This window comes from Salmo trutta, chromosome 26 (assembly GCF_901001165.1).
Source record: "Salmo trutta chromosome 26, fSalTru1.1, whole genome shotgun sequence".
Classification (NCBI taxonomy): domain Eukaryota; kingdom Metazoa; phylum Chordata; class Actinopteri; order Salmoniformes; family Salmonidae; genus Salmo; species Salmo trutta.
In genome coordinates, this window is record NC_042982.1 from 28285769 (window position 1) to 28310766 (window position 24998).

The 24998-nt window shown below is 47.7% G+C and overlaps 1 protein-coding gene across 1 annotated transcript; it reads left to right on the top strand.

Annotated features, from left to right (window-relative positions):
- On the top strand, window positions 1–21732 carry LOC115163589 (A-kinase anchor protein 1, mitochondrial). Its single transcript, XM_029715595.1, has 11 exons — window positions 1–300; window positions 6781–8537; window positions 18996–19117; window positions 19249–19375; window positions 19482–19618; window positions 19813–19990; window positions 20081–20231; window positions 20529–20596; window positions 20796–20869; window positions 20972–21037; window positions 21285–21732. Exons 2-11 carry the CDS (start codon window positions 6806–6808, stop codon window positions 21345–21347), a joined length of 2718 nt encoding a protein of 905 aa, XP_029571455.1. The 5' UTR covers window positions 1–300; window positions 6781–6805; the 3' UTR covers window positions 21348–21732.
- Window positions 21733–24998: the final 3266 nt, after the last annotated feature.

Consider the following 24998-nt stretch of genomic DNA (forward strand, 5'->3'; position numbering starts at 1 on the left):
AGTTTCATGTGAAAGGATATTTAGTTCAAGAACTACTCAGAGATAATTGTGTCCTTAGTTACAATAAAACCTTACTGCATCTGCATGACCCCGCGAGACTACCGTCTCTATTGTTATCGCGAGGTTTGATCAGCTGTTAGGTCTGTTTTTAGAGTCTAGTGCTTGGATGGTCAACACGTGGGGAGGATAAAGAGAGACAGTGTAGGGGGTACACGCTGGGATTGAGTCGGGCCCGGAATACGTACATTTATATCACGATACTTTAATTCACCGTGGCGGCGCGGAGGACGCTTGTATACTGTAAGTATTGTCCAGAGCTGCTAATGTAAAATTGACAGACAGAGACCCACAGAAGATGTCAGTTTGATATGTAGCATGGCTAGCTACATCAATGTAACAATCTCGAGTTTCGCCAGTTGGCTACAATTTTGCACTACAAAGTGTTTCATTCCGATAAATGGAACAGTCGTTGTTTCGCTAAATTGGTTACAAATGTATTGTCATTTTAGAAACGTGCAGCGGCTGCAGCCCTTGTCATTGAATACATGTTGCACGTAGACATCGAACTATGTAGTTTATTCGGCGTCCTAAAATGATAATGGACTCAACATATAAATAATTTGGTGTCCATGAGTTTGCTTGGACGGATCATGTTAATTGCTAACAAACAAGGTGGTTATCCACGATGTCCAGCTAGCAAGCTAACGTGAAGGTTTCGAGGCCCACGCTGCAGAGTTAGCCTAGCATTGCCAGGCTAGCCTACATGACTACCACAATATCATAATGCACGATATATGCGACGTTTGGTCACGATCTACTCTCTCGACTGCCAGGACACAATGTAAATGTTACGGTAGCTGAACAATTTGTCGCGTGCCTCGCAGTAACATTGTGATACAAGTGTCAGTGTGATAGTGCCAACGAAAATGGCTAACCGTAGCCTAATGCTTAAATTAATTAGGCACATACATGCACTGTTTCGCCAAGATCTCGAATATATCGTGTTTGGTTAAATAATTTAAAGTCATTGTGATTTAACCCGTTTTAATGTGTTTATTGTTACAACAGTGTTGGGCTACCCGGCAAACGTGATGCATTGCAAATCCTCATGCGTTGCGGCCTACCATGCTTTTTATTACACTTAGTGTAGGTCATAGCTAGCAAGTTACCTAGCCCAAACACTCTGCCCTTATGCGCTGGGAGCCTCGAAACTTTGCCATGATTTGTCAGTCTCTGCTCTGGAATGACAAGTATTTGCTATAGGTTGTCAAGTAGCTGTGCATAGGCTATTTCTGAAGCCCCATAACGTCGATACAAATATAGGCTGCTCAGTCAACCATCAAATATTCCCTGAGACGTTCATCTAGGCCCGGTTTTATAGGACACAGTCAGTGTACAATGGAACTGTAATGTAAATATTCGCCATCACATTTGTGTAAACTGCTATGGGATTAATTCTCCTCGTAGGTTTGCTTACAGTTGACGACTAGAAAGCTCTCGACTGGGGGGAGAAGCATTATAATCGTATTCCCGATGCAGCATCGCTGTGTAATAAACTGCTCAGCGCATTGTATGGTTTGTAACATGTAAAGCAAATACCGAGTGACCCTTCCCTTATCTACCTCCAAGGTCGTACAGCAGCGCAGCTTGATTGTGTCGAGTCTCCAGTAAGCAGGCATGTCTAGGCAGGCGGTGGACTGAAACACAGTAACTAAATCCTTTATTAGGCGACTGGACTAACTTTGTGTAGTGGGCGTTGTTTATTCTAACCTTGTCGAAGGTGAATGTCAGAACAACTCATGACACACAGATTTTTTTTATTGCAATCTAGCGACTTTTGAACTTTTCCTTTTGAAAAACAATATCCAGTATACATACAGTAATGTACACGTAATGGTACCCCGAAATATGTTTTGAGCAAAAATAGTATTTTTTTTTTTTAGACAACTATAAACTTGAAGGAGTTGGTCTGATGGGTGCATTCTGTCATCAGCATCCAGCTTGTAGGAACTATAGAGGATCAGTAGACAACTAAAGAGGAAAGGCCCGTCTAGTGCCATGTCATGAGGATACCTGGACTACCTGTTGATGTGCTTTTGGTTAAGTAAATCAGGTGATAATTTAAAGGAGTCTGGGGTGTGACTTTAGCTAGCAAGGTGTCATGGAACTTCAGGTAGGGTCTCGCTTGTTAAACTAGTCTGCATAACTAGAGGAATCTGATGAACCAGTCTTGAGGTCCAGCATATAAAGTGATACTAGTTCCAGCACGTTGTCTAATCCAACATGGTATGATTTTATTGTGTGTGTGTATTCTACTAAATCCTTACTCTGCAAGATGCCCCTATTTGGCCTTGTGAAAAACTGACGTAGCCTTGATCAGTTCACTGTTTCATTCACATTAGATATCTTCCACCATGTTGGTGGTTAGTATTAGATAAAGAATGTTGTCATGGTTATTAATCAGTCCATTTGAAGTTAAATGGTGCTGACTACATTGGCTATTCAGGATGAGGGCCATGATTGAATGTCACTATAAATCCAGACATGGTTTTGACAAGGCTGGAACAGGGCTAGCCTCATGCACAGCTGCCAGGACAGACTTCCTCTGCTCTGCATTATCAATCTGATGGTTGCTCAAGTTATCAACTCCATTGGTGTTGTGATGAAGTGTCTTGCAACTTGCAATCTATTCAGTTAAATAACATTCTCCAGCACAATATTCTTAAAATGCATTTTAATATCATATAACGCCACTTTTCGTTCATTTCTATGATATTAGACCTTCAATCCAATGTCTTCCATCCAACATTTGATCAGAAAATCCTATACATATCAATGTGAAGTTCCTAAAGCTACCCAGTTTTGTTGAGAGAACTGTTGTGCTGTGCAGGCCACATAGTTTTTACATTTTTAAATGTAACCTTTTATTTAACTAGGCAAGGTAAGAACAAATTGTTATTGACAATGACTGCCTTCACCGGCCAAACCCGGACTACGCTGGGCCCTATGGGACTACGCTGGGCCCTGTGGGACTCCGCTGGGCCCTGTGGGACTCCCAATCACAGCCGGTTGTGATACAGCCTGGATATGTGACGGTGACATGCTGGTTTTTGTCTACCCTGGGGGCAGATGTTACGCTCAGCTGGTTATGTAGGGATGCTTAAGAAGCCACAACTGGGCCAGGTGGTGTCATAGTGGTGGTGGGGGCTGCTCTGGGACAGGGAGGGGGTGGTCCTGCCAGTCTTACCCTGTGTGAGTAATGCTATCTGATTGACCCCGATCTAATCCCTGTCCTTCAACCATGAAGTCCCAGTGACTCCTGCTCCCCCCACATCACTGCCCTACTATTTCCCGCCTTCAGGATTCCACTATTGGAATTCTGGAAAGCCCCTCAAGTCAAAATATGATGGAGCAAATCGTTTTTGTGGCTGGCTTTGTCTCCAGTCTGCTAGTTTAGATGTTGTATAATGTTTTTAGAATGCATACATTTGTTACAAAGGTGAAAGAGGACTGATGGCACTGTATTTCAGCCTACAAGGTTTTTAGTTAGCCAAAGAAGCATACTACAATAGTTTGGATATATGGTAAAGATATAAGATAAGGCTACATCATTTATTTAATTTGCTTATGGACACTATTGAAATGGACAGCAAGGGATGTATAACTTACTAACCAGGTCCATGCACCTTGCCATTCACTGTGAACATGCCACTGATGCTCTGTTTTGATAGAGAAACTACTGGCTCATGACGAATAGGGAGAACAGGTTTTGAAATGTGGAGGTGCTAAGGCTGCGTTGACACACGCAGCCCAAAATTTGTCCCACTAATTGGTGTTTTGACTGATCAGATCTGAAAAATATCCTATGTGAGATTGGTCAAAAGACACTTGTTTTTGATCTCTGCCCTACTGAAAATGACCTGATCTTGGTTTCTCTGGAGGCATTTGAAGCCTACCTATTTTCCCCCTGCACATCAATACCTTTACTTGGGTCAGTGTTAGGGCAGCCCACAATTCACCTCTCCTAATCCCATTTCATTCATCTCAGAGCCTCTTATAGGTGCATAAGCTCTGTAAAACAAGAGGCTCGTTGAGGTTCTCACGCGTCCGTATTGTCAGGTGTGGAAGTTTCTAGGAAGTCATTAGTGTGTTGCTTCTGCTGCCTTCTGCTGTGTGCTGTTGTCCCTTGAACAGGTTAAATATGTAATGACTCATACAAATGGCCCTGGAAGGTCCTCATTTTCAAACCATTGTCTAAGCAAATGGCTAATATCAATGGGACAAGTTTCTGCTCATTGGAAAGTTAAGTCCGCCTCAGTTGTGGGTTATGAAGGAAGTGAACTCTGGTTAAAACCACAGTGATTAGCGTCTCATACACAGCCGCTCTGTGAATGTGACCTTTCATGTACCCTACCTGTACAGTACAGACTGACACTGGCTCTGTCAGTTCAGCTTCACAGTGTGTTCTGCACGTTCCCGGGCCATAGAGTTCAAAGTCCAGGTTCATGTTGACCCAGACCTGGCTCCTGTGTGTGTGTCTGCTGTGTGTGTATTGGTGCTTGCTAAGGGGCAGTGGAAGCCCAGCCGTCACACACCCTAGTAGGCTGGGAGAAGGAAGAAGAGGGGGGCAGCTGAGGGACTCAGCCCTGTGATGCATTCCTTCCTTCTACAGTCTGGGTCTGTTAAGGAAAGGCATGCACGGACTTCCTTTTTTAACATTGAGTGCTTCGACCAATCAGCAGTGGAGGAGCTGGGCATGCCCAGTAGGTACAGTGAGGTTAAACATTAGCCCTGATGGTGGCACAGCTGCTTCTCCTGTTAGGAACTAGGTCTTTGTGTTGCAGCTTGGTTTAGTTCAGAAGTAGAAACAAATATTACTTCAAGCCATGGGAATGTCTCTGTGTTTGAACGTTTCTCAATGAGGCAATAGAAAACCGTGGCGTGATCAATCTCCGGTATCGGGCTTTTACAGGCATGTGTATGTTAAAACTTCTTATGGCTTGAATCCCGTTAGCGGGATCGATATGACGACAGCCAGTGAAAGTGCAGGGCGGCAAATTCAAAACAACAAAAATCTCATAATTAAAATTCCTCAAACATACAAGTATTATACACCATTTTAAAGCTTTACTTCTTGTTAATCCAGCCACAGTGTCTGATTTCAAAAAGGCTTTACGGCGAAAGCATACCATATGATTGTTAGGTCAGCGCCTACACACACAAAAACACAGCCATTTTCCAGCCAAAGAGAGGAGTCACAAAAGGCAGAAATGGAGATAAAATGAATCACTAACCTTTGATGATCTTCATCAGATAACACTCATAGGACTTCATGTTACACAATACATGTATGTTTTGTTCGATAAAGTTCATATTTATATCCAAAAATCTCAGTTTACATTGGCGCGTTATGTTCAGTAATCTTTCGCTTCCAAAACATCTGGTGATTTTGCAGAGAGCCACATCCTTTTACAGAAATACTCATCATAAATGTTCATGAAAATACAAGTGTTATGCATGGAACTTTAGATAAACTTCTCCTTAATGCAATCGCTGTGTCAGATTTCAAAAAAGCTTTACCGAAAAATCCGCAATAAAGTTTCAACTGGAGAAATCCTTTGTCTTCAGAAATGCAATGGAACTGAGCTACCTCTCACGTGAGTGCGCATGGCTGAGCCTCATGCCCTGCTGGCAGTGTTCTGACTCCAGGAGCTCTTATTCTTCCCCACTTCACAGTAGAAGCCTCAAACAAGGTTCTAAAGACTGTTGACATCTAGTGGAAGTCTTAGGAAGTGCAAAATGACCCCACAGACACTGTAGTTTGGATAGGGAATCAATTGAAAAACTACAAACCACTTCCGGTTTGGATTTATTCTCAGGTTTTTGCCTGCCATATTAGTTTTGTTATACTTAGACATCATTCAAACAGTTTTAGAAACTTCAGTGTTTTCTATCCAAATCTACTAGTAATATGCATATCTTAGTTTCTGGGAGTGAGTAGCAGGCAGTTTACTTTGGGCACGTCAATCATCCAAGCTACTCAATACTGCCACCATCCATAAGAAGTTAATTCATGTCAAAAGGAGTATATTATGTTCTGGCCACTGCGACCTTGTTCACCAGGAGCTGTTGACAAAAGTGCTGTGTCTTCAGTGTCGTTGCATCCGAAAGCATTGTGTAGCTCATCAAGTGGGTGTGGTGTGAGAGATTTGCATGAATGACTTCACGATGTCATTTGTTAGTCTAGGCCTATTCTCAGGAGTAACGCCTCATCAGGTTTCCTTTCTGTCGTTTCTTTGAAGCTCTGCTCGCACCTGTTAACAACCATGATCGTTTCTAAAGTATTTATTTCCTTAAAGCCTTTGTGTCCAGTATTTTTAGCTATCATAGGACAGTGTCCTTTTGATCATCACATGTTGTTCTCCCAGTGCCGTGCTTATTGTCAGGGCTGATCCATTTTGAATTGATTTGCCACTCGCACACCCTTCTAGTGGGTGTGATTACACATGTACACACTACAGTGCTATAGTGTACCTGCTATAGTCTTTACACTATCATAATACCCAGAGATATGCAACTCGCAGGCCTATCTTTTGGGCTAAGTGTCAAACAAGACCCTTAGGCTATTCAAGATGTTCGCCAGTTTGTCTTAACTTAATATCCAATTTGACATTATAGTCCTGATCTCAAAATGAGTGAAACTGAAAGATGCACATATCTCCCTCCAATAAGCTAACCTCTGCCTTTCACACTCTCTCCCCCCCCTCCCTCCACATACAGGTGTTGCTGCTAGGGTCCTGAGGAGATGCCACTGAGGTTCCGGTCTATTGTCCCGTACACGCTGCCTGGAGTGCTGGCGCTGATAGGCTGGTGGTGGTACATCTCACGCAAGAAAGAGCGAATCACCAACCACGACAGCGAAGAGGGGGCAGCGGCCATTGGCCTGCTGACGTCCCCGGCTCTCAGTGAGGGCAGCAACGGCCTGGTAGAGAAAGGGACAGTGTCCCCCTGCAGTACAGCCACTACCCCCACAACCAACAGCAGCTGCAGAGAGAGAACAGCCAGCAGCAGAGTCAGACCATCCAAGACCAAAGAGCAACGGTCAACAGAACAGGAGGTAGTAGCTCAGATTCACATCCCGGCCCTTAAGACCCAGGCAGTAGAGGTACAGAGTACATCCTGTTCACCTACAGAGAAGGCCTCCCACCACCCAGACAGAGCCAGCGCAGTCACAGACCCTGGTGTAGATAGCTGCCGACAGACACCCAGGAGCAGTTCTCCCGCAGCCTCGCCTTTACCAACACAGACCAGGGAGGAGAGCTCGGCCCCCCCGGGAGAACACTGGGCCACTGTGCAGAGCCTGCCAGCCACCATTGCCTTGGTTACAGTACCGGTGAAATCAACGGTTACCGAGCAGGTCCCTGCTCCAGTGAAGGAGACCATCTCCACAGCATCAGAAGCACTTGTGCTCTCCCAGACGGCCCACGCCACGACTAGTTCCTCCATAGCAGCAGACCTGACGAATGCAGAGAGGCCCGACCCAGAGGGAGAGGTGGCAGCAGCCCATGAGGCAGCAGTGGCCTTCACCCAGAACCTGCTGGTGGAGCTGGTGGCTATAGATGCCCTCCTAGTCCCCTCCAGCAGTACCAAAGATGAGCTGCCCTCCTCGCCTGTCATCTCAGCTGAGATGCCGGCCCGGGCCCTGAAAGTAGTCATACATGAACCCCTCTTCCCAGAGACCCCCACATCATCGCAGGGCTCCTACCATGCCGTCATGACCAGTACTCTGGCCTCCCCAGCCCAAGGCCCCCAGCAAGAGTACGGGGCACCTGGCAGCACTGAGGAGCTGGAGTACCTGGCAGCAGGTCTGATCACTGAGGTCATCTCTGCAGCCACCCAGGAGGTCCTCAGTGTTACCTCCTGTCCAGAGACCTGGCTCGGCCAATCCGCCACCGAGCACAGCTTCAGAAGCACCCCACTGGCCAATGGGAGGCCATGCTCTGAGCAAGAGCCACTCACAAGGAACATGGAGGAAGGGCCCTCCCCAATAAGCCACGCTGAGACGGAGTGGAGAGAGCAGCAGAAAGAAGGGATGACCAATGGTTGCCTGCCCGTCCCGGCATGGGAGCCAATTGGGACAGCGAACGCACTGAGTAACCCCTGGGCACCAGCATCCTCACAGGAGGGGAGGCAAGAAGTGAGGGGCGTGCCTAGCAACCTGGACAATCTGAAGGGAGATGAAGGGGTGATGGTGGCAGAGGACTCGGCCTGTAGTACGTGCCACTCTGAGGATGGGGTCAGCAGTGAGGACCAGCAGAGCAGGGAGAGCCGGGAGGATCTGATCCAGGTGTCAGGGATGTCTGAGAGGGAGGGTGGTCTGCCCCAAGCCCCAGAAGAGGTAGTGACCGAGGCAGAGGTGATGGCAGCCCTACCAGGCCATGTGCTGGGGGCTGTTGGCCAAGTGAAGAGGCTCAATGGCATGGGCCTGAGGAACGGTTCTCATGGGATGAGTGAGACCGAGACCGATCAGTCTGGAGGTAGGAGCACACATCACACCCTGTAGTGGGGTCAGGCTCATGGCACACCCCAGCACTGATCTACACATGGCTCCCCTCAGCTGCTCAAATACCCAGACAGAGCATGATTGAGGCTCATGGACACTTGTCTGTCGTAGTCTCCCCTGAGGCCTTTTGATTTCCATCATTATTTACAGTTTCTCCAGACAGAGGGGCAAGCTGAGGGAAGAAGAAGAAAGCCTTCTGTGTCAACACAGAGACCTTTGTTCAACATTAGATTACATCTACCAACATTAAAAAGCTGAGGGAAATGTTGCACAAACTAAGTGTTAATCATTTGGAATGTCACCGGCTTTGGTCTTAGATCTGGTAAAATGAATCTATTCAGAAGTAGGCAAGAGTGTATGAAAGGGGGGGGTTAACTCTCTTCTTCTGTGATGTAGCTTTTCAATTCCAACTAATGTGATCTCCAAAAAGTAGCTGGGAGAGTACATGACCGATGTGGGCCAAACAAGCTAGTCTGCCACCAGCAAAGAAAAGCACACAATTCAGGATATCTCCTATTTTGAAAATCTATGAAATGCTTTAAATAATAATTATAATATTCTCAACTTAATGTTCTTTGCTGGTGATGGTGGCTAATACAGAACAGTATGCTGGCTAGTTACCACTCATAGTTTTGGATGAAGTTAGTCCTTACAGTGAGGGGGGAAAAGTATTTGATCCCCTGCTGATTTTGTACGTTTGCCCACTGATAAAGAAATTATGAGTCTATAATTTGAATGGTAGGTTTATTTGAACAGTGAGAGACAGAATAACAACAAAACAATCCTGAAAAACGCATGTCAAAAATGTTATAAAATGATTAGCATTTTAATGAGGGAAGTAAGTATTTGACCCCTCTGCAAAACATGACTTAGTACATGGTGGCAAAACCCTTGTTGGCAATCACAGAGGTCAGACGTTTCTTGTAGTTGGCCACCAGGTTTGCACACATCTCAGGAGGGATTTTGTCCCACTCCTCTTTGCAGATCTTCTCCAAGTCATTAAGGTTTCGAGGCTGACGTTTGGCAACTCGAACCTTCAGCTCCCTCCACAGATTTTCTATGGGATTAAGGTCTGGAGACTGGCTAGGCCACTCCAGGACCTTAATGTGCTTCTTCTTGAGCCACTCCTTTGTTGCCTTGGCCGTGTGTTTTGCCTTGGCCGTGTGTTCGTTGCACCAATGTACCTAACCATAAACATCAATGCCGTTCTTTAAAATCAATACACAAGTATATATTTTTAAACCTGGATATTTAGTTAATATTGCCTGCTAACATGCATTTCTTATAACTAGGGAAATTGTTACTTCTCTTGCGTTCCGTGCAAGCAGTCAGGGTACATGCAGCACTTTGGGCCTCCTGGCTCATTGCGAACTGTGTGAAGTCCATTTATTCCTAACAAAGGCCGTAATTAATTATGACATAACATTGAAGGTTGTACAATGTAACAGACTTAGGGATGCCACCCGTTAGATAAAATACGGAACGGTTCTGTATTTCACTGAAAGAATAAATGTTTTGTTTTCGAAATGATAGTTTCCGGATTCAACCATTTTAATGACCAACGGCTCTTATTTCTGCGTGTTATTATGTTATAATTAAGTCTGATTTGATAGAGCAGTCTGACTGAGCGGTGGTAGGCAGCAGCAGGCTCGTAAGCATTCATTCAAACAGCACTTTCGTGCGTTTGCCAGCAGCTCTTCGCATTGCTTCAAGGATTGCGCTGTTTATGACTTCAAGCCTATCAACTCCCGAGATTAGGCTGGTGTAACCCATGTGAAATGGCTAGCTAGTTAGCGGGGTGCGTGCTAATAGCGTTTCAAACGTCACTCGCTCTGAGGCTTGGAGTATTTGTTCCCCTTGCTCTGCATGGGTAATGCGGCTTCGAGGGTGGCTGTTGTCGATGTGTTCCTGGTTCGAGCCCAGGTAGGAGCGAGGAGAGGGACGGAAGCTATACTGTTACACTGGCAATACTAAAGTGCCTATAAGAACATCCAATAGTCAAAGGTATATGAAATACAAATCGTATAGAGAGAAATAGTCCTATAATTCCTATAATAACTACAACCTAAAACTTCTTACCTGGGAATATTGAAGACTCATGTTAAAAGGAACCACCAGCTTTCATATGTTCTCATGTTCTGAGCAAGGAACTTAAACGTTAGCTTTTTTACATGGCACATATTGCACTTTTACACTTTTGTTTCTGCATTATTTAAACCAAATTGAACATGTTTCATTATTTATTTGAAACTAAATTTATTTATTGATGTATCATATTAAGTTAAAATAGGTGTTCATTCAGTATTGCTGTAATTGTCATTATTACAAATAAATACAAATTGGCCGATTTAATCGCTATCGGTCTTTTTTTGGTCCTCCAATAATCGGTATCGGCGTTGAAAAATCATAGTCGGTCGACCTCTAGTTTCTACTAGATACCACCCTGGGGCTATAGGCACTGTGGCTGTGTTTCTACTAGGTACCACCCTGGGGCTATAGGGACTGTGGCTGTGTTTCTACTAGATACCACCCTGGGGCTATAGGGACTGCGGCTGTGTTTCTACTTGATACCACCCTGGGGCTATAGGGACTGTGGCTGTGTTTCTACTAGATACTGGCCTGGGGCTATAGGCGCTGCGGCTGTGTTTCTGCTAGGTACTGGCCTAGGGCTATAGGCGCTGCGGCTGTGTTTCTGCTAGGTACTGGCCTAGGGCTATAGGCGCTGCGGCTGTGTTTCTACTAGATACTGGCCTGGGGCTATAGGCACTGCGGCTGTGTTTCTACTAGATACTGGCCTGGGGCTATAGGCACTGCGGCTGTGTTTCTACTAGATACTGGCCTGGGGCTATAGGCGCTACGGCTGTGTTTCTACTAGATGCTGGCCTGGGGCTATAGGCGCTGTGTTTCTACTTGATACCACCCTGGGGCTATAGGCACTGTGTTTCTACTAGATACTGGCCTGGGGCTATAGGCGCTACGGCTGTGTTTCTACTAGATACTGGCCTGCGGCAAAAGGCGCTGTGTTTCTACTTGATACTGGCCTGGGGCTATAGGCGCTGTGTTTCTACTTGATACTGGCCTAGGGCTATAGGCGCTGCGGCTGTGTTTCTACTAGATACTGGCCTGGGGCTATAGGCACTGCGGCTGTGTTTCTACTAGATACTGGCCTGGGGCTATAGGCGCTGTGTTTCTACTTGATACTGGCCTGGGGCTATAGGCGCTGCGGCTGTGTTTCTACTAGATACCACCCTGGGGCTATAGGGACTGCGGCTGTGTTTCTATTTGATGCCACCCTGGGGCTATAGGGACTGCGGCTGTGTTTCTATTTGATACCACCCTGGGGCTATAGGGACTGTGGCTGTGTTTCTACTTGATACCACCCTGGGGCTATAGGGACTGCGGCTGTGTTTTTACTAGATACTGGCCTGGGGCTATAGGCACTGTGGCTGTGTTTCTACTAGATACTGCACTGGGGCTATAGGCACTGTGGCTGTGTTTCTACTTGAAACCACCCTTGGGCTATAGGCACTGCGGCTGTGTTTCTACTTGATACCACCCTGGGGCTATAGGCACTGCGGCTGTGTTTCTACTTGATACCACCCTGGGGCTATAGGCACTGCGGCTGTGTTTCTACTTGATACCACCCTGGGGCTATAGGCACTGCGGCTGTGTTTCTACTTGATACCACCCTGGGGCTATAGGCACTGCGGCTGTGTTTCTACTAGATACCGCACTGGGGCTATAGGCACTGCGGCTGTGTTTCTACTAGATACCGCACTGGGGCTATAGGCACTGCGGCTGTTTCTACTAGATACCACCCTGGGGCTATAGGCACTGCGGCTGTTTCTACTAGATACCACCCTGGGGCTATAGGCACTGCGGCTGTTTCTACTAGATACCACCCTGGGGCTATAGGCACTGCGGCTGTTTCTACTAGATACCACCCTGGGGCTATAGGCACTGCGGCTGTTTCTGCTAGATACCACCCTGGGGCTATAGGGACTGTGGCTGTGTTTCGCCTAGATACTGGCCTGGGGCTATAGGCACTGTGTTTCTACTAGATACTGGCTTGGGGCTATAGGCACTGTGTTTCTACTTGATACTGCACTGGGGCTATAGGGACTGTGGCTGTGTTTCTACTTGATACTGCACTTGGGCTATAGGCACTGCGGCTGTGTTTCTACTTGATACTGCACTGGGGCTATAGGCACTGCGGCTGTGTTTCTACTAGATACTGGCCTGGGGCAATAAGGACTGCGGCTGTGTTTCTACTAGATACTGGGGCTATAGGCACTGTGGCTGTGTTTCTACTAGATACCGGCCTAGGGCTATAGGGACTGTGGCTGTTTCTACTAGATACCACCCTGGGGCTATAGGCACTGTGTTTCTACTTGATACTGGCCTGGGGCTATAGGCACTGCGGCTGTGTTTCTACTAGATACCACCCTGGGGCTATAGGGACTGCGGCTGTGTTTCTACTTGATACCACCCTGGGGCTATAGGGACTGTGGCTGTGTTTCTACTAGATACTGGCCTGGGGCTATAGGCGCTGCGGCTGTGTTTCTGCTAGGTACTGGCCTAGGGCTATAGGCGCTGCGGCTGTGTTTCTGCTAGGTACTGGCCTAGGGCTATAGGCGCTGCGGCTGTGTTTCTACTAGATACTGGCCTGGGGCTATAGGCACTGCGGCTGTGTTTCTACTAGATACTGGCCTGGGGCTATAGGCACTGCGGCTGTGTTTCTACTAGATACTGGCCTGGGGCTATAGGCGCTACGGCTGTGTTTCTACTAGATACTGGCCTGGGGCTATAGGCGCTGTGTTTCTACTTGATACCACCCTGGGGCTATAGGCACTGTGTTTCTACTAGATACTGGCCTGGGGCTATAGGCGCTACGGCTGTGTTTCTACTAGATACTGGCCTGGGGCAAAAGGCGCTGTGTTTCTACTTGATACTGGCCTAGGGCTATAGGCGCTGCGGCTGTGTTTCTACTAGATACTGGCCTGGGGCTATAGGCACTGCGGCTGTGTTTCTACTAGATACTGGCCTGGGGCTATAGGCGCTGTGTTTCTACTTGATACTGGCCTGGGGCTATAGGCGCTGCGGCTGTGTTTCTACTAGATACCACCCTGGGGCTATAGGGACTGCGGCTGTGTTTCTATTTGATACCACCCTGGGGCTATAGGCACTGTGGCTGTGTTTCTACTAGATACTGCACTGGGGCTATAGGCACTGTGGCTGTGTTTCTACTTGAAACCACCCTTGGGCTATAGGCACTGCGGCTGTGTTTCTACTTGATACCACCCTGGGGCTATAGGCACTGCGGCTGTGTTTCTACTTGATACCACCCTGGGGCTATAGGCACTGCGGCTGTGTTTCTACTTGATACCACCCTGGGGCTATAGGCACTGCGGCTGTGTTTCTACTTGATACCGCCCTGGGGCTATAGGCACTGCGGCTGTGTTTCTACTAGATACCGCACTGGGGCTATAGGCACTGCGGCTGTGTTTCTACTAGATACCGCACTGGGGCTATAGGCACTGCGGCTGTGTTTCTACTAGATACCACCCTGGGGCTATAGGCACTGCGGCTGTTTCTACTAGATACCACCCTGGGGCTATAGGCACTGCGGCTGTTTCTACTAGATACCACCCTGGGGCTATAGGCACTGCGGCTGTTTCTACTAGATACCAGCCTGGGGCTATAGGCACTGCGGCTGTTTCTGCTAGATACCACCCTGGGGCTATAGGGACTGTGGCTGTGTTTCGCCTAGATACTGGCCTGGGGCTATAGGCACTGTGTTTCTACTAGATTCTGGCCTGGGGCTATAGGCACTGTGTTTCTACTTGATACTGCACTGGGGCTATAGGGACTGTGGCTGTGTTTCTACTTGATACTGCACTGGGGCTATAGGCACTGCGGCTGTGTTTCTACTTGATACTGCACTGGGGCTATAGGGACTGTGGCTGTGTTTCTACTTGATACTGCACTGGGGCTATAGGGACTGTGGCTGTGTTTCTACTAGATACCACCCTGGGGCTATAGGCACTGTGTTTCTACTTGATACTGGCCTGGGGCTATAGGCACTGCGGCTGTGTTTCTACTAGATACTGCACTGGGGCTATAGGCACTGTGGCTGTGTTTCTACTTGATACTGGGCTGGGGCTATAGCCACTGCGGCTGTGTTTCTACTAGATACTGGCCTGGGGCAATATGGACTGCGGCTGTGTTGCTACTAGATACTGGCCTGGGGCTATAGGCACTGCGACTCTGTTTCTACTTGATACTGCACTGGGGCTATAGGCACTGCGGCTGTGTTTCTACTAGATACTGGCCTGGGGCAATAAGGACTGCGGCTGTGTTTCTACTAGATACTGGGGCTATAGGCACTGTGACTGTGTTTCTACTAGATACCGGCCTAGGGCTATAGGGACTGTGGCTGTTTCTACTTGATACCACCCTGGGGCTATAGGCACTGCGGCTGTGTTTCTACTTGATACCACCCTGGGGCTATAGGCACTGCGGCTGTTTCTACTAGATACCACCCTGGGGCTATAGGCACTGCGGCTGTGTTTCTACTTGATAACACCCTGGGGCTATAGGCACTGCGGCTGTGTTTCTACGAGATACCACCCTGGGGCTATAGGCACTGTGTTTCTACTTGATACTGCACTGGGGCTATAGGGACTGTGGCTGTGTTTCTACTTGATACTGCACTGGGGCTATAGGCACTGCGGCTGTGTTTCTACTAGATACTGGCCTGGGGCAATAGGGACTGCGGCTGTGTTTCTACTAGATACTGGCCTGGGGCAATAGGGACTGCGGCTGTGTTTCTACTTCATACTGCACTGGGGCTATAGGCAATGTGGCTGTGTTTCTACTTGATACTGCACTGGGGCTATAGGCACTGCGGCTGTGTTTCTACTTGATACTGGCCTGGGGCTATAGGCACTGCGGCTGTGTTTCTACTAGATACTGGCCTGGGGCAATAGGGACTGCGGCTGTGTTTCTACTAGATACTGGCCTGGGGCTATAGGCACTGTGGCTGTGTTTCTACTAGATACTGGCCTAGGGCTATAGGGACTGTGGCTGTGTTTCTACTAGATACTGGCCTAGGGCTATAGGCACTGTGTTTCTACTTGATACTGGCCTGGGGCTATAGGCGCTGCGGCTGTGTTTCTACTAGATACTGGCCTGGGGCTATAGGCGCTGCTGTTGTGTTTCTACTAGATACCACCCTGGGGCTATAGACATTGCGGCTGTGTTTCTACTAGATACCACCCTGGGGCTATAGGCACTGCGGCCGTGTTTCTACTTGATACTGGCCTGGGGCTATAAGGGACTGTGTTTCTACTAGATACCACCCTGGGGCTATAGGCACTGCGGCTGTGTTTCTACTTGATACTGGCCTGGGGCTATAGGCACTGTGTTTCTACTAGATACTCGCCTGGGGCTATAGGCACTGTGTTTCTACTTGATACTGGCCTGGGGCTATAGGCGCTGCGGCTGTGTTTCTACTAGATACTGGCCTGGGGCTATAGGCGCTGTTTTTCTACTTGATACTGGCCTGGGGCTATAGGCGCTGTGTTTCTACTTGATACTGGCCTGGGGCTATAGGCGCTGCGGCTGTGTTTCTACTAGATACTGGCCTGGGGCTTTAGGCACTGCGGCTGTGTTTCTACTAGATACTGGCCTGGGGCTATAGGGACTGTGGCTGTGTTTCTACTTGATACCACCCTGGGGCTATAGGCACTGCGGCTGTGTTTCTACTAGATACCGCACTGGGGCTATAGGCACTGCGGCTGTGTTTCTACTAGATACCACCCTGGGGCTATAGGCACTGCGGCTGTGTTTCTACTAGATACTGCACTGGGGCTATAGGCACTGTGGCTGTGTTTCTACTTGATACCACCCTGGGGCTATAGGCACTGCGGCTGTGTTTCTACTAGATACTGGCCTGGGGCTATTGGCACTACGGCTGTGTTTCTACTAGATACTCGCCTGGGGCTATAGGCACTGTGTTTCTACTTGATACTGGCCTGGGGCTATAGGCGCTGTGGCTGTGTTTCTACTAGATACTGGCCTGGGGCTATAGGCACTGTGTTTCTACTTGATACTGGCCTGGGGCTATAGGCACTGTTTCTACTAGATACTGGCCTGGGGCTATAGGCACTGTGTTTCTACTAGATACTGGCCTGGGGCTATAGGCACTGTGTTTCTACTAGATACTGGCCTGGGGCGATAGGCACTGTGTTTCTACTAGATACTGGCCTAGGGCTATAGGGACTGCGGCTGTGTTTCTACTTGATACTGCACTGGGGCTATAGGCACTGTGTTTCTACTTGATACTGGCCTGGGGCTATAGGCACTGTGTTTCTACTAGATACTGGCCTGGGGCTATAGGCACTGTGTTTCTACTAGATACTGGCCTGGGGCTATAGGCACTGTGTTTCTACTAGATACTGGCCTGGGGCAATAGGCACTGTGTTTCTACTAGATACTGGCCTAGGGCTATAGGGACTGCGGCTGTGTTTCTACTTGATACTGCACTGGGGCTATAGGCACTGTGTTTCTACTTGATACTGGCCTGGGGCTATAGGCACTGTGTTTCTACTAGATACTGGCCTGGGGCTATAGGCACTGTGTTTCTACTAGATACTGGCCTGGGGCTATAGGGACTGCGGCTGTGTTTCTACTTGATACTGCACTGGGGCTATAGGCACTGCGGCTGTGTTTCTACTTGATACCGCCCTGAGGCTATAGGGACTGCGGCTGTGTTTCTACTAGATACTGCACTGGGGCTATAGGCACTGTGGCTGTGTTTCTACTTGATACCACCCTGGGGCTATAGGCACTGCGGCTGTGTTTCTACTAGATACCGCACTGGGGCTATAGGCACTGCGGCTTTGTTTCTACTAGATACCACCCTGGGGCTATAGGCACTGCGGCTGTGTTTCTACTAGATACTGGCCTGGGGCTATAGGGACTGTGGCTGTGTTTCTACTTGATACCACCCTGGGGCTATAGGCACTGCGGCTGTGTTTCTACTAGATACCGCACTGGGGCTATAGGCACTGCGGCTGTGTTTCTACTAGATACCACCCTGGGGCTATAGGCACTGCGGCTGTGTTTCTACTAGATACTGCACTGGGGCTATAGGCACTGTGGCTGTGTTTCTACTTGATACCACCCTGGGGCTATAGGCACTGCGGCTGTGTTTCTACTAGATACTGGCCTGGGGCTATTGGCACTACGGCTGTGTTTCTACTAGATACTGGCCTGGGGCTATAGGGACTGCGGCTGTGTTTCTACTTGATACTGCACTGGGGCTATAGGCACTGCGGCTGTGTTTCTACTTGATACTGCACTGGGGCTATAGGCACTGCGGCTGTGTTTCTACTTGATACTGGCCTGGGGCTATAGGCACTGCGGCTGTGTTTCTACTAGATACTGGCCTGAGGCTATAGGCACTGTTTCTACTAGATACTGCACTGGGGCTATAGGCACTGCGGCTGTGTTTCTACTAGATACTGGCCTGGGGCTATAGGCACTGTGTTTCTACTAGATACTGGCCTGGGGCTATAGGCACTGTGGCTGTGTTTCTACTAGATACCACCCTGGGGCTATAGGCACTGTGTTTCTACTAGATACTGGCCTGGGGCTATAGGCACTGTGTTTCTACTTGATACTGCACTGGGGCTATAGGCACTGCGGCTGTGTTTCTACTTGATACTGCACTGGGGCTATAGGGATTGTGGATGTGTTTCTACTAGATTCCACCCTGGGGCTATAGGGACTGTGGCTGTGTTTCTACTTGATACCACCCTGGGGCTATAGGGACTGTGGCTGTGTTTCTACTTGATACTGCACTGGGGCTATAGGCACTGCGGCTGTGTTTCTACTTGATACTGGCCTGGGGCTATAGGCACTGCGGCTGTGTTTCTACTAGATACTGGCAGGGGCTATAGGGACTGTGGCTGTGTCACAAACATGAAGAGTCACACCTAAAGCTGGGTGTTCCTGAAAAGATTAGAGGTCACAGTCACACAGAAGGTGAAGTCGAGTGTCATTGTGTTTTGTGGTCTGTCAGAGCAGCACTGTGATCAGATATTCCATGGTGGTGTGTGCACGTATGTGTGGACTTTAGATCAATGTTAGTAAGTGGTCTTATGCCCCGTGTGTGGTTTGTTTGAGGAGCAGCTCAATGACGTATGTGTGGATGGTGATCTGGTGAATGTCTTCAACTTGTGAATGTGCATATTTTTATTTAGTGTTTTTGGTATTTTATGAGGATCTTCTGGACCTTCAGTTTATCTAGGTGAGTCATGTGTGTTTGTATGGTACATGTTTATGTGAGAGACAGCTGTCTTGTCTGGGTGTGTAATTGTGAGGCGAGTAAAAGACCTGTCTGACTCAGAACTCTGTGTGTGTCCAGGCTCGGATGTGAACAGCATGGACTCGGTAGACAGCGGCTGCACCATGGGAGCTAGGGACAGTGGCAGCCCTGCCATGGCTCTGGGCTCTGAACTCATCGTTTGGGAGATTGAGGTGCCAAAGGTGAGCCTGCTCCATCGTGTCCCACACACCACAGGGACTTGATTTATTGACTAGTTTTCATAGGAAATCACACAAATTCTAACCCAATATCTCCTTGTAATGTGTTCTTCTGTCTCTGTTCTCTCTCTCAGCATCTGGTGGGTCGGTTAATTGGGAAACAGGGGCGATACGTGAGCTTCCTGAAGCAAAGCTCTGGTGCGAAGATCTACATCTCCACCCTGCCTTACACTCAAGAGTTCCAGATCTGCCACATAGAGGGTGAGGTGTAGTATAATGCTGTACTGTCAGAAGGAGCAGGACTGACTTGGCTGTAGATGGTGAACTGGTGGTAGAATTCTGCTGGTTTAATGTGTGTCCCTTCTAGGTTCCCAGCAGCAGGTGGACAAAGCCTTGTCCCTGATTGGGAAGAAGTTTAAGGATTTGGACCTGACCAACCTCTATGCCCCCCCATCTCTGCCGCTCACGCTGCCGTCGCTGCCCTCACTGCCCATGACCTCCTGGGTAAGGATGATACCTAGAGAGCCTGGATGGTGTCTTTCTTCCTGCCTCTCAAATCTGTTCAAACATGCTTTATTTGCACGACAGTTAAGGTCTCCCAAATGGATATCAAGACTTGTCAAAGAAAGTGGTTTAACTAAAAGATGTCTAACCTAATGGCTTCTCCTTTGAAAGTGAACTTGTGTTTCCTCTCCCAGCTCCTGCTCCCCAGCGGTGTGACCGTGGAGGTGATCGTAGTGAACATTGTGTCGGCGGGTCACCTCTTCGTCCAGCAGCACACACACCCTACGTACCACGCCCTGCGCAGCCTGGACCAGCAGATGTTCCTGTGTTACTCCCAGCCAGAGACACCCACCCTGCCCTCACCTGCTGAGGGTAAGAGACCCCCAAGGAGGGATGTGTGACTGGATGTTTTTGAACCAGTTGTGTGATCCAGACTCGATGCTCTCCCTCTCTCTGTCTCAGTGGGGGTGATCTGTGCGGCGCCGGCAGTAGAGGGAGCCTGGTGGAGGGCCCAGGTCATCTCCTTCTACAAAGACACCAGCGAGGTTGAGATCCGATATGTGGACTATGGCGGCTATGACAGAGTGAAAATTGACACACTACGACAAATAAGGTGGGCCCCCCTAAGACACAATGTTATTTCAAGTCTATTCAGAGAAAGTTTTCACAACTGAAATTCTGATTAAATGGCATCTTTCCATACTTTCAAAGCTGTTTTCATTACATTTTCCTTCATTTCTTTCCTAAATAGACTTCAGTTTACATAAAATAGACCCCAGTCCTGCTAGGTATTCGTGTGCTCCCCTCTGGTCAAAAAGAGTTGTGTATCATATAGGGAACAGAATGTTATGTAAGCAGGGATGGCGGTCCATTCTGCACACTGACTCTTATGTAAAATCCTTATGTTCAGGTCGGACTTCGTAACATTACCGTTCCAAGGAGCAGAAGTATTACTGGACAACATCGCCCCCCTTCCAGGTAATGTCATTTTATTTAGCTATTTGACATGGTATCACTTTATAATTGCGATAGACGTCTTATTCTCAAGAACAATTTCCAAAATCAAGAAACAAATTTAGTTGAATGTCAAACTGTTCCAAAGTCATCCTGCCTGTGGAAGGTCATCAAATCTACTGTTGTCAATTGCGTTAACATCTATAAATGCATCAATCCACAGGAGAGAATAGCTTTTCAAACGAGGCCACCTCTGCACTGGAGGAGATGACAAGAGGGGTAGCTCTGCTTGCACAGGTAACAAAAATCCAGCATCCAGCACCGTGAGGCTAACTGGAAGGTACTGCATGCTTCACAGAAGGTCATTTGTTGCTAACCCGGCTGTTTCCTGTCTTCCAGGTCACAAACTACGACAACAACACTGGTCTCCCATTGGTCCAGATGTGGAATATGGTTGGAGAAGAGGTACGTTCACATTGATCATGGGATTTGGCATGGAAATGTTTTGAGATGCTACAATAGAATTATGTAAATTTGGTGAAGTGGGTAGTCTTTGTGGTGTATGGTTCATGTACTTCTGTATTTAACAAACCTAGACATTTCAGAGAAACATTCCAATGACTGGCTAACTACACTGTCGGTATCAATGAAGTTATTTGACACTAATCTGATGAATCTATCTTTCTCCATCTTGCTCTCCGCTTCCCTCCAGCTGCTATCAGTGAACCGCACACTGGCAGAGCGAGCATTGGGTACCTGGGTTGACAGCTTTTGAACCTTGCTTCCTGACCCCCCCCCGCCCACCACCCCTCAACCCCTTCTCAGCTCCACCACACCCCTCCTAGACCCCTTCTCACCTAATCTCTGGAGTCTGGCCCTACCAGCCCTCCAGATACACCCCATAACACTTCGATGGAGGAACACAACCACTGGATTTGGGAATACTTTCTTTGTTTTGTTTTTGTTTGTTGGGTTTTTACACCACGTTTCAAAAATAAATTAAAAATGGTTGAATGCAGAAAAGACAAGGAAGTATTGCGTCAGAATAAGCCAACTCCTCTCCTCCCCCACACACCAAAAGAACTTGAAGGAAAATAAAGTACTTGTACATTTTAAAAAGAAATCTATATTGTAACTAAATAAAGGTCGATCTGATTTTTTTCGTTCCTATCTGACTTTTCACTCCACAACTTTGCCTGTGGATTCTCATCATGCTGTGGATGTATAACTCAATAGAAAACACTCTTGTCAATGGAGAACTAACTTCACTCTCAGCTGTAACTACATATATACAATTATATCGCGACATCGAAGGAATTGGGCTGTGAAGACTGGGCTAAATGTGAGGTTTCTAGATTATTGTACGTAGTGCAGTAGCCACGGTCTCCATTTCATGTGCTGGGTGGCTGTGTCTTGTCATTCGGTCCCATCATGACAGCCGTGGACATACAGGCCTGGGGGGCTAAGAATGGCGTCTGGATTCACGTTTGTGACTAAGGCCGTCGTCTGTGGAGACCAAAACAAACGTAGATCTCAGCTTTGTTGGTGCTCGCCACAGTCAAGGAACCAGACGGGATGTGGGTGAGTCCTGTCGCTGACCTGGGTGACTGACAGGGAGAAGGTGCAGAACCGGGGTCTCAGGAGTCGTGTGAAGGTCTGCTCATCTGCCTTGGCCTCTCCAGTCTGTACAACACTGTGGCCTTATGGAGAAACAAAACGGGCTTCCTTTTCTGGGATCTCTAACTGACCTGCAAGCAGACCAAGCTGACCCCTCCTTTCTCTCCATGTGGCCCGGGGTGTCACCATGCAATCGCAGGTTGCCTTCAGCGTTTTTCCATCATCCTGCCTGGCATCACAGCTGGCACCCCCACCACTACATTTCAGATCCACTACTGTTATCTGGAGCTGTTGAGTCTGGGGCATGACACGGGGCTGGCTGTCTGGGATGGAAGGGTAGGGGTGCACCAGCTCCACTCTATCCCTCGACTGAATCCAGGGGCCTGGCGTAACTCTTGGTGCAGCTGTCTTAAGGACTTCAAGGGCGTGGACAACACCGTGCGGTAGTAGTGGTGTGTGTGGAAACACTACAACCACAGACAGGCCTTTGATACCTGACCTGGAACTCTTACAGAATGGCTTTGAGTTAGCGTAATTTAGCCCTGCTCAGTCGGGATAGGCCCAGTGCTCATATAAAAAAATCTGTCTGTCTTCTAATATGCATGTTTACCTACCCAGGTCTACGTCCCTCTTATGGTCTTCACTGTGGTTTTGCTCGTACATACTGACCCCAAAACATTATTACACATTAAATTTGTTGCAGTTTCCATACTTAAAAGTAGTTTAATGGATCCAAAATGAAGTCTTGTGGACTACTCACTCTGTTTGGTACCCAGCGGGTTGGATTGGGTTTTTAGCCTCTTTGCACGGTGAGAAATAAGGTCCTTGAAGGTACCGGTTCTCTTCACTCAGCAGTGTATGAAAGTACAGAGGAAGTGAGCCATGAGAATCAGTCTCCCACACGGCAGATATTATTGTAATAGATACAGTGCATTTGGGAAGTATTCAGACCCCTTGAATTTTTCCACATTTTGTTACGTTACAGCCTTGTTCTAAAATGTATTACATAGATTTTTTTTCCCTCATCAATCTTCACACAATAACCCATTATGACTTTTTTTGTTGCAAATGTATTAAAAAGGTAAAACAGAAACCTTTTTTACATAAGTATTCAGACTCTTTGCTATGACTCAATTGAGTTCAGGTGCATCCTTTTTCCATTGATCTTCCTTGAGATGTTTCTAGAACTTGGAGTCCACCTGTGGTAAATTCAATTGATTGGACGTGATTTGGAAAGGCCCACACCTGTCTATATAAGGTCCCACAGTTGATGCATGTCAGAGCAAAAACCAAGTCATGAGGTTAAACGAATTGGCCGTAGAGCTCCGAGACAGGATTGTGTTGAGGCACAGATCTGAGGAAGGGCACCAAAACATTTCTGCAGCATTGAAGGTCCCCAAGAACCCTGTGGCCTCCATCATTCTTAAATGGAAGAAGTTTGGAAGCACCAAGATTCTTCCTAGAGCTGGCCGTCTAGCCAAACTGAGCAATCGGAGGAGAAGGGCCCCTTGGTGAAGGAGGTGACCAAGAACCCAATGGTCATGCTGACAGAGCTCGAGTTCCGCTGTGGAGATGTGAGAACCTTTCAGAAGGACAAGCATCTCTGCAGCACTCCACCAATCAGGCCTTTATGGTAGAGTGGCCAGACGGAAGCCACTCCTCAGTAAAAAGAACATGACAGCCCATGTGGAGTTTGTGAAAAGGCACCTAAAGACTCAGACGATGAGAAACAAGATTCTCTGGTCTGATGAAACCGAGATTGAACTCTTTGGCCTGAATGACAAGCGTCACGTCTGGAGGAAACCTGGCACCATCCCTACGGTGAAGCATGGTGGTGGCAGTATCATGCTGTGGGGATGTTTTTCAGCGTCAGAGACTGGGAGACTAGTCAGGATCGAAGGGAAAGATGTAGTACAGAGAGAGATCCTTGATGAAAACCTGCTCAGGACCTCAGACTGGGTTGAAGGTTCAACTTCAAACAGGACAACGACCCTAAGCACACAGCCAAGACAATACAGGAGTGGCTTCGGGACAAGTCTCAATGTCCATGGGTGGCCCGGACTTGAACCCAATCAAACATCTCTGGAGAGACCTAAAAATAGCTGTGCAGCGACACTCCCCATCCAACCTGACAGAGCTTGAGAGGATCTACAGAGAAGAATGTGAGAAACTCCCCAAATACAGGTGTGCAAAGCTTTGTAGCGTCATACCCAATAAGACTCAAGGCTGTAATCGCTGCCAAAGGTGCTTCAAGAAAGTACTGAGTAAAAGGTCTGAATACTTATGTAAATTTGATATTTAAGTTTTCGATTTTTCGAAAAGGCTGCAGCCCCCACTCCACCCCATCTGGGTTATCTGCTTTTAGATGTCGGAGACATTATTACTGTACTTCTAGATTTGGAGCTCTCCTCTGTCCTGGCTCGTAGCCTCACAATGCTTTTTAAAAAAGAGTTGACGTTAAGAGGCGGGGCAGCAGCGTAGCCTAGTGGTTAGAGCGTTGGGCAAGTAACCAAAAGGTTGCAAGTTCAAATCCCGGAGCTGACAAGGTACACATCTGTCGTTCTGTCCCTGAACAAGGCAGTTTACCCACTGTTCCTAGGCCGTTATTGAAAATAAGAATTTGTTCTTAACTGACCTGCCTAGTTAAGTAAAGGTAAAATACATGTGAAGATTTTTTTAAAAACAGGATAGAGCTTGACTGTATTCCTGCATTACTATTAAAACTGACAGCATTGGCATGTAAACCACATTACAAAGGACTTACTTCCAAGGTGTTTAAATGTGAGTTATTAGTCAGTCCAATGTAAGT

What these genes read in the sequence shown, in the direction of transcription:
- LOC115163589 (XM_029715595.1), top strand. Translation starts at nt 6,806, where the DNA reads ATGCCACTGAGGTTCCGGTCTATTGTCCCGTACACGCTGCCTGGAGTG. An exon ending in CGAGACCGATCAGTCTGGAG is followed by an intron (nt 8,538 to 18,995) that starts GTAGGAGCACAC and finishes GTGTGTGTCCAG; the next exon opens with GCTCGGATGTGAACAGCATG. An exon ending in CAACATCGCCCCCCTTCCAG is followed by an intron (nt 20,597 to 20,795) that starts GTAATGTCATTT and finishes ATCAATCCACAG; the next exon opens with GAGAGAATAGCTTTTCAAAC.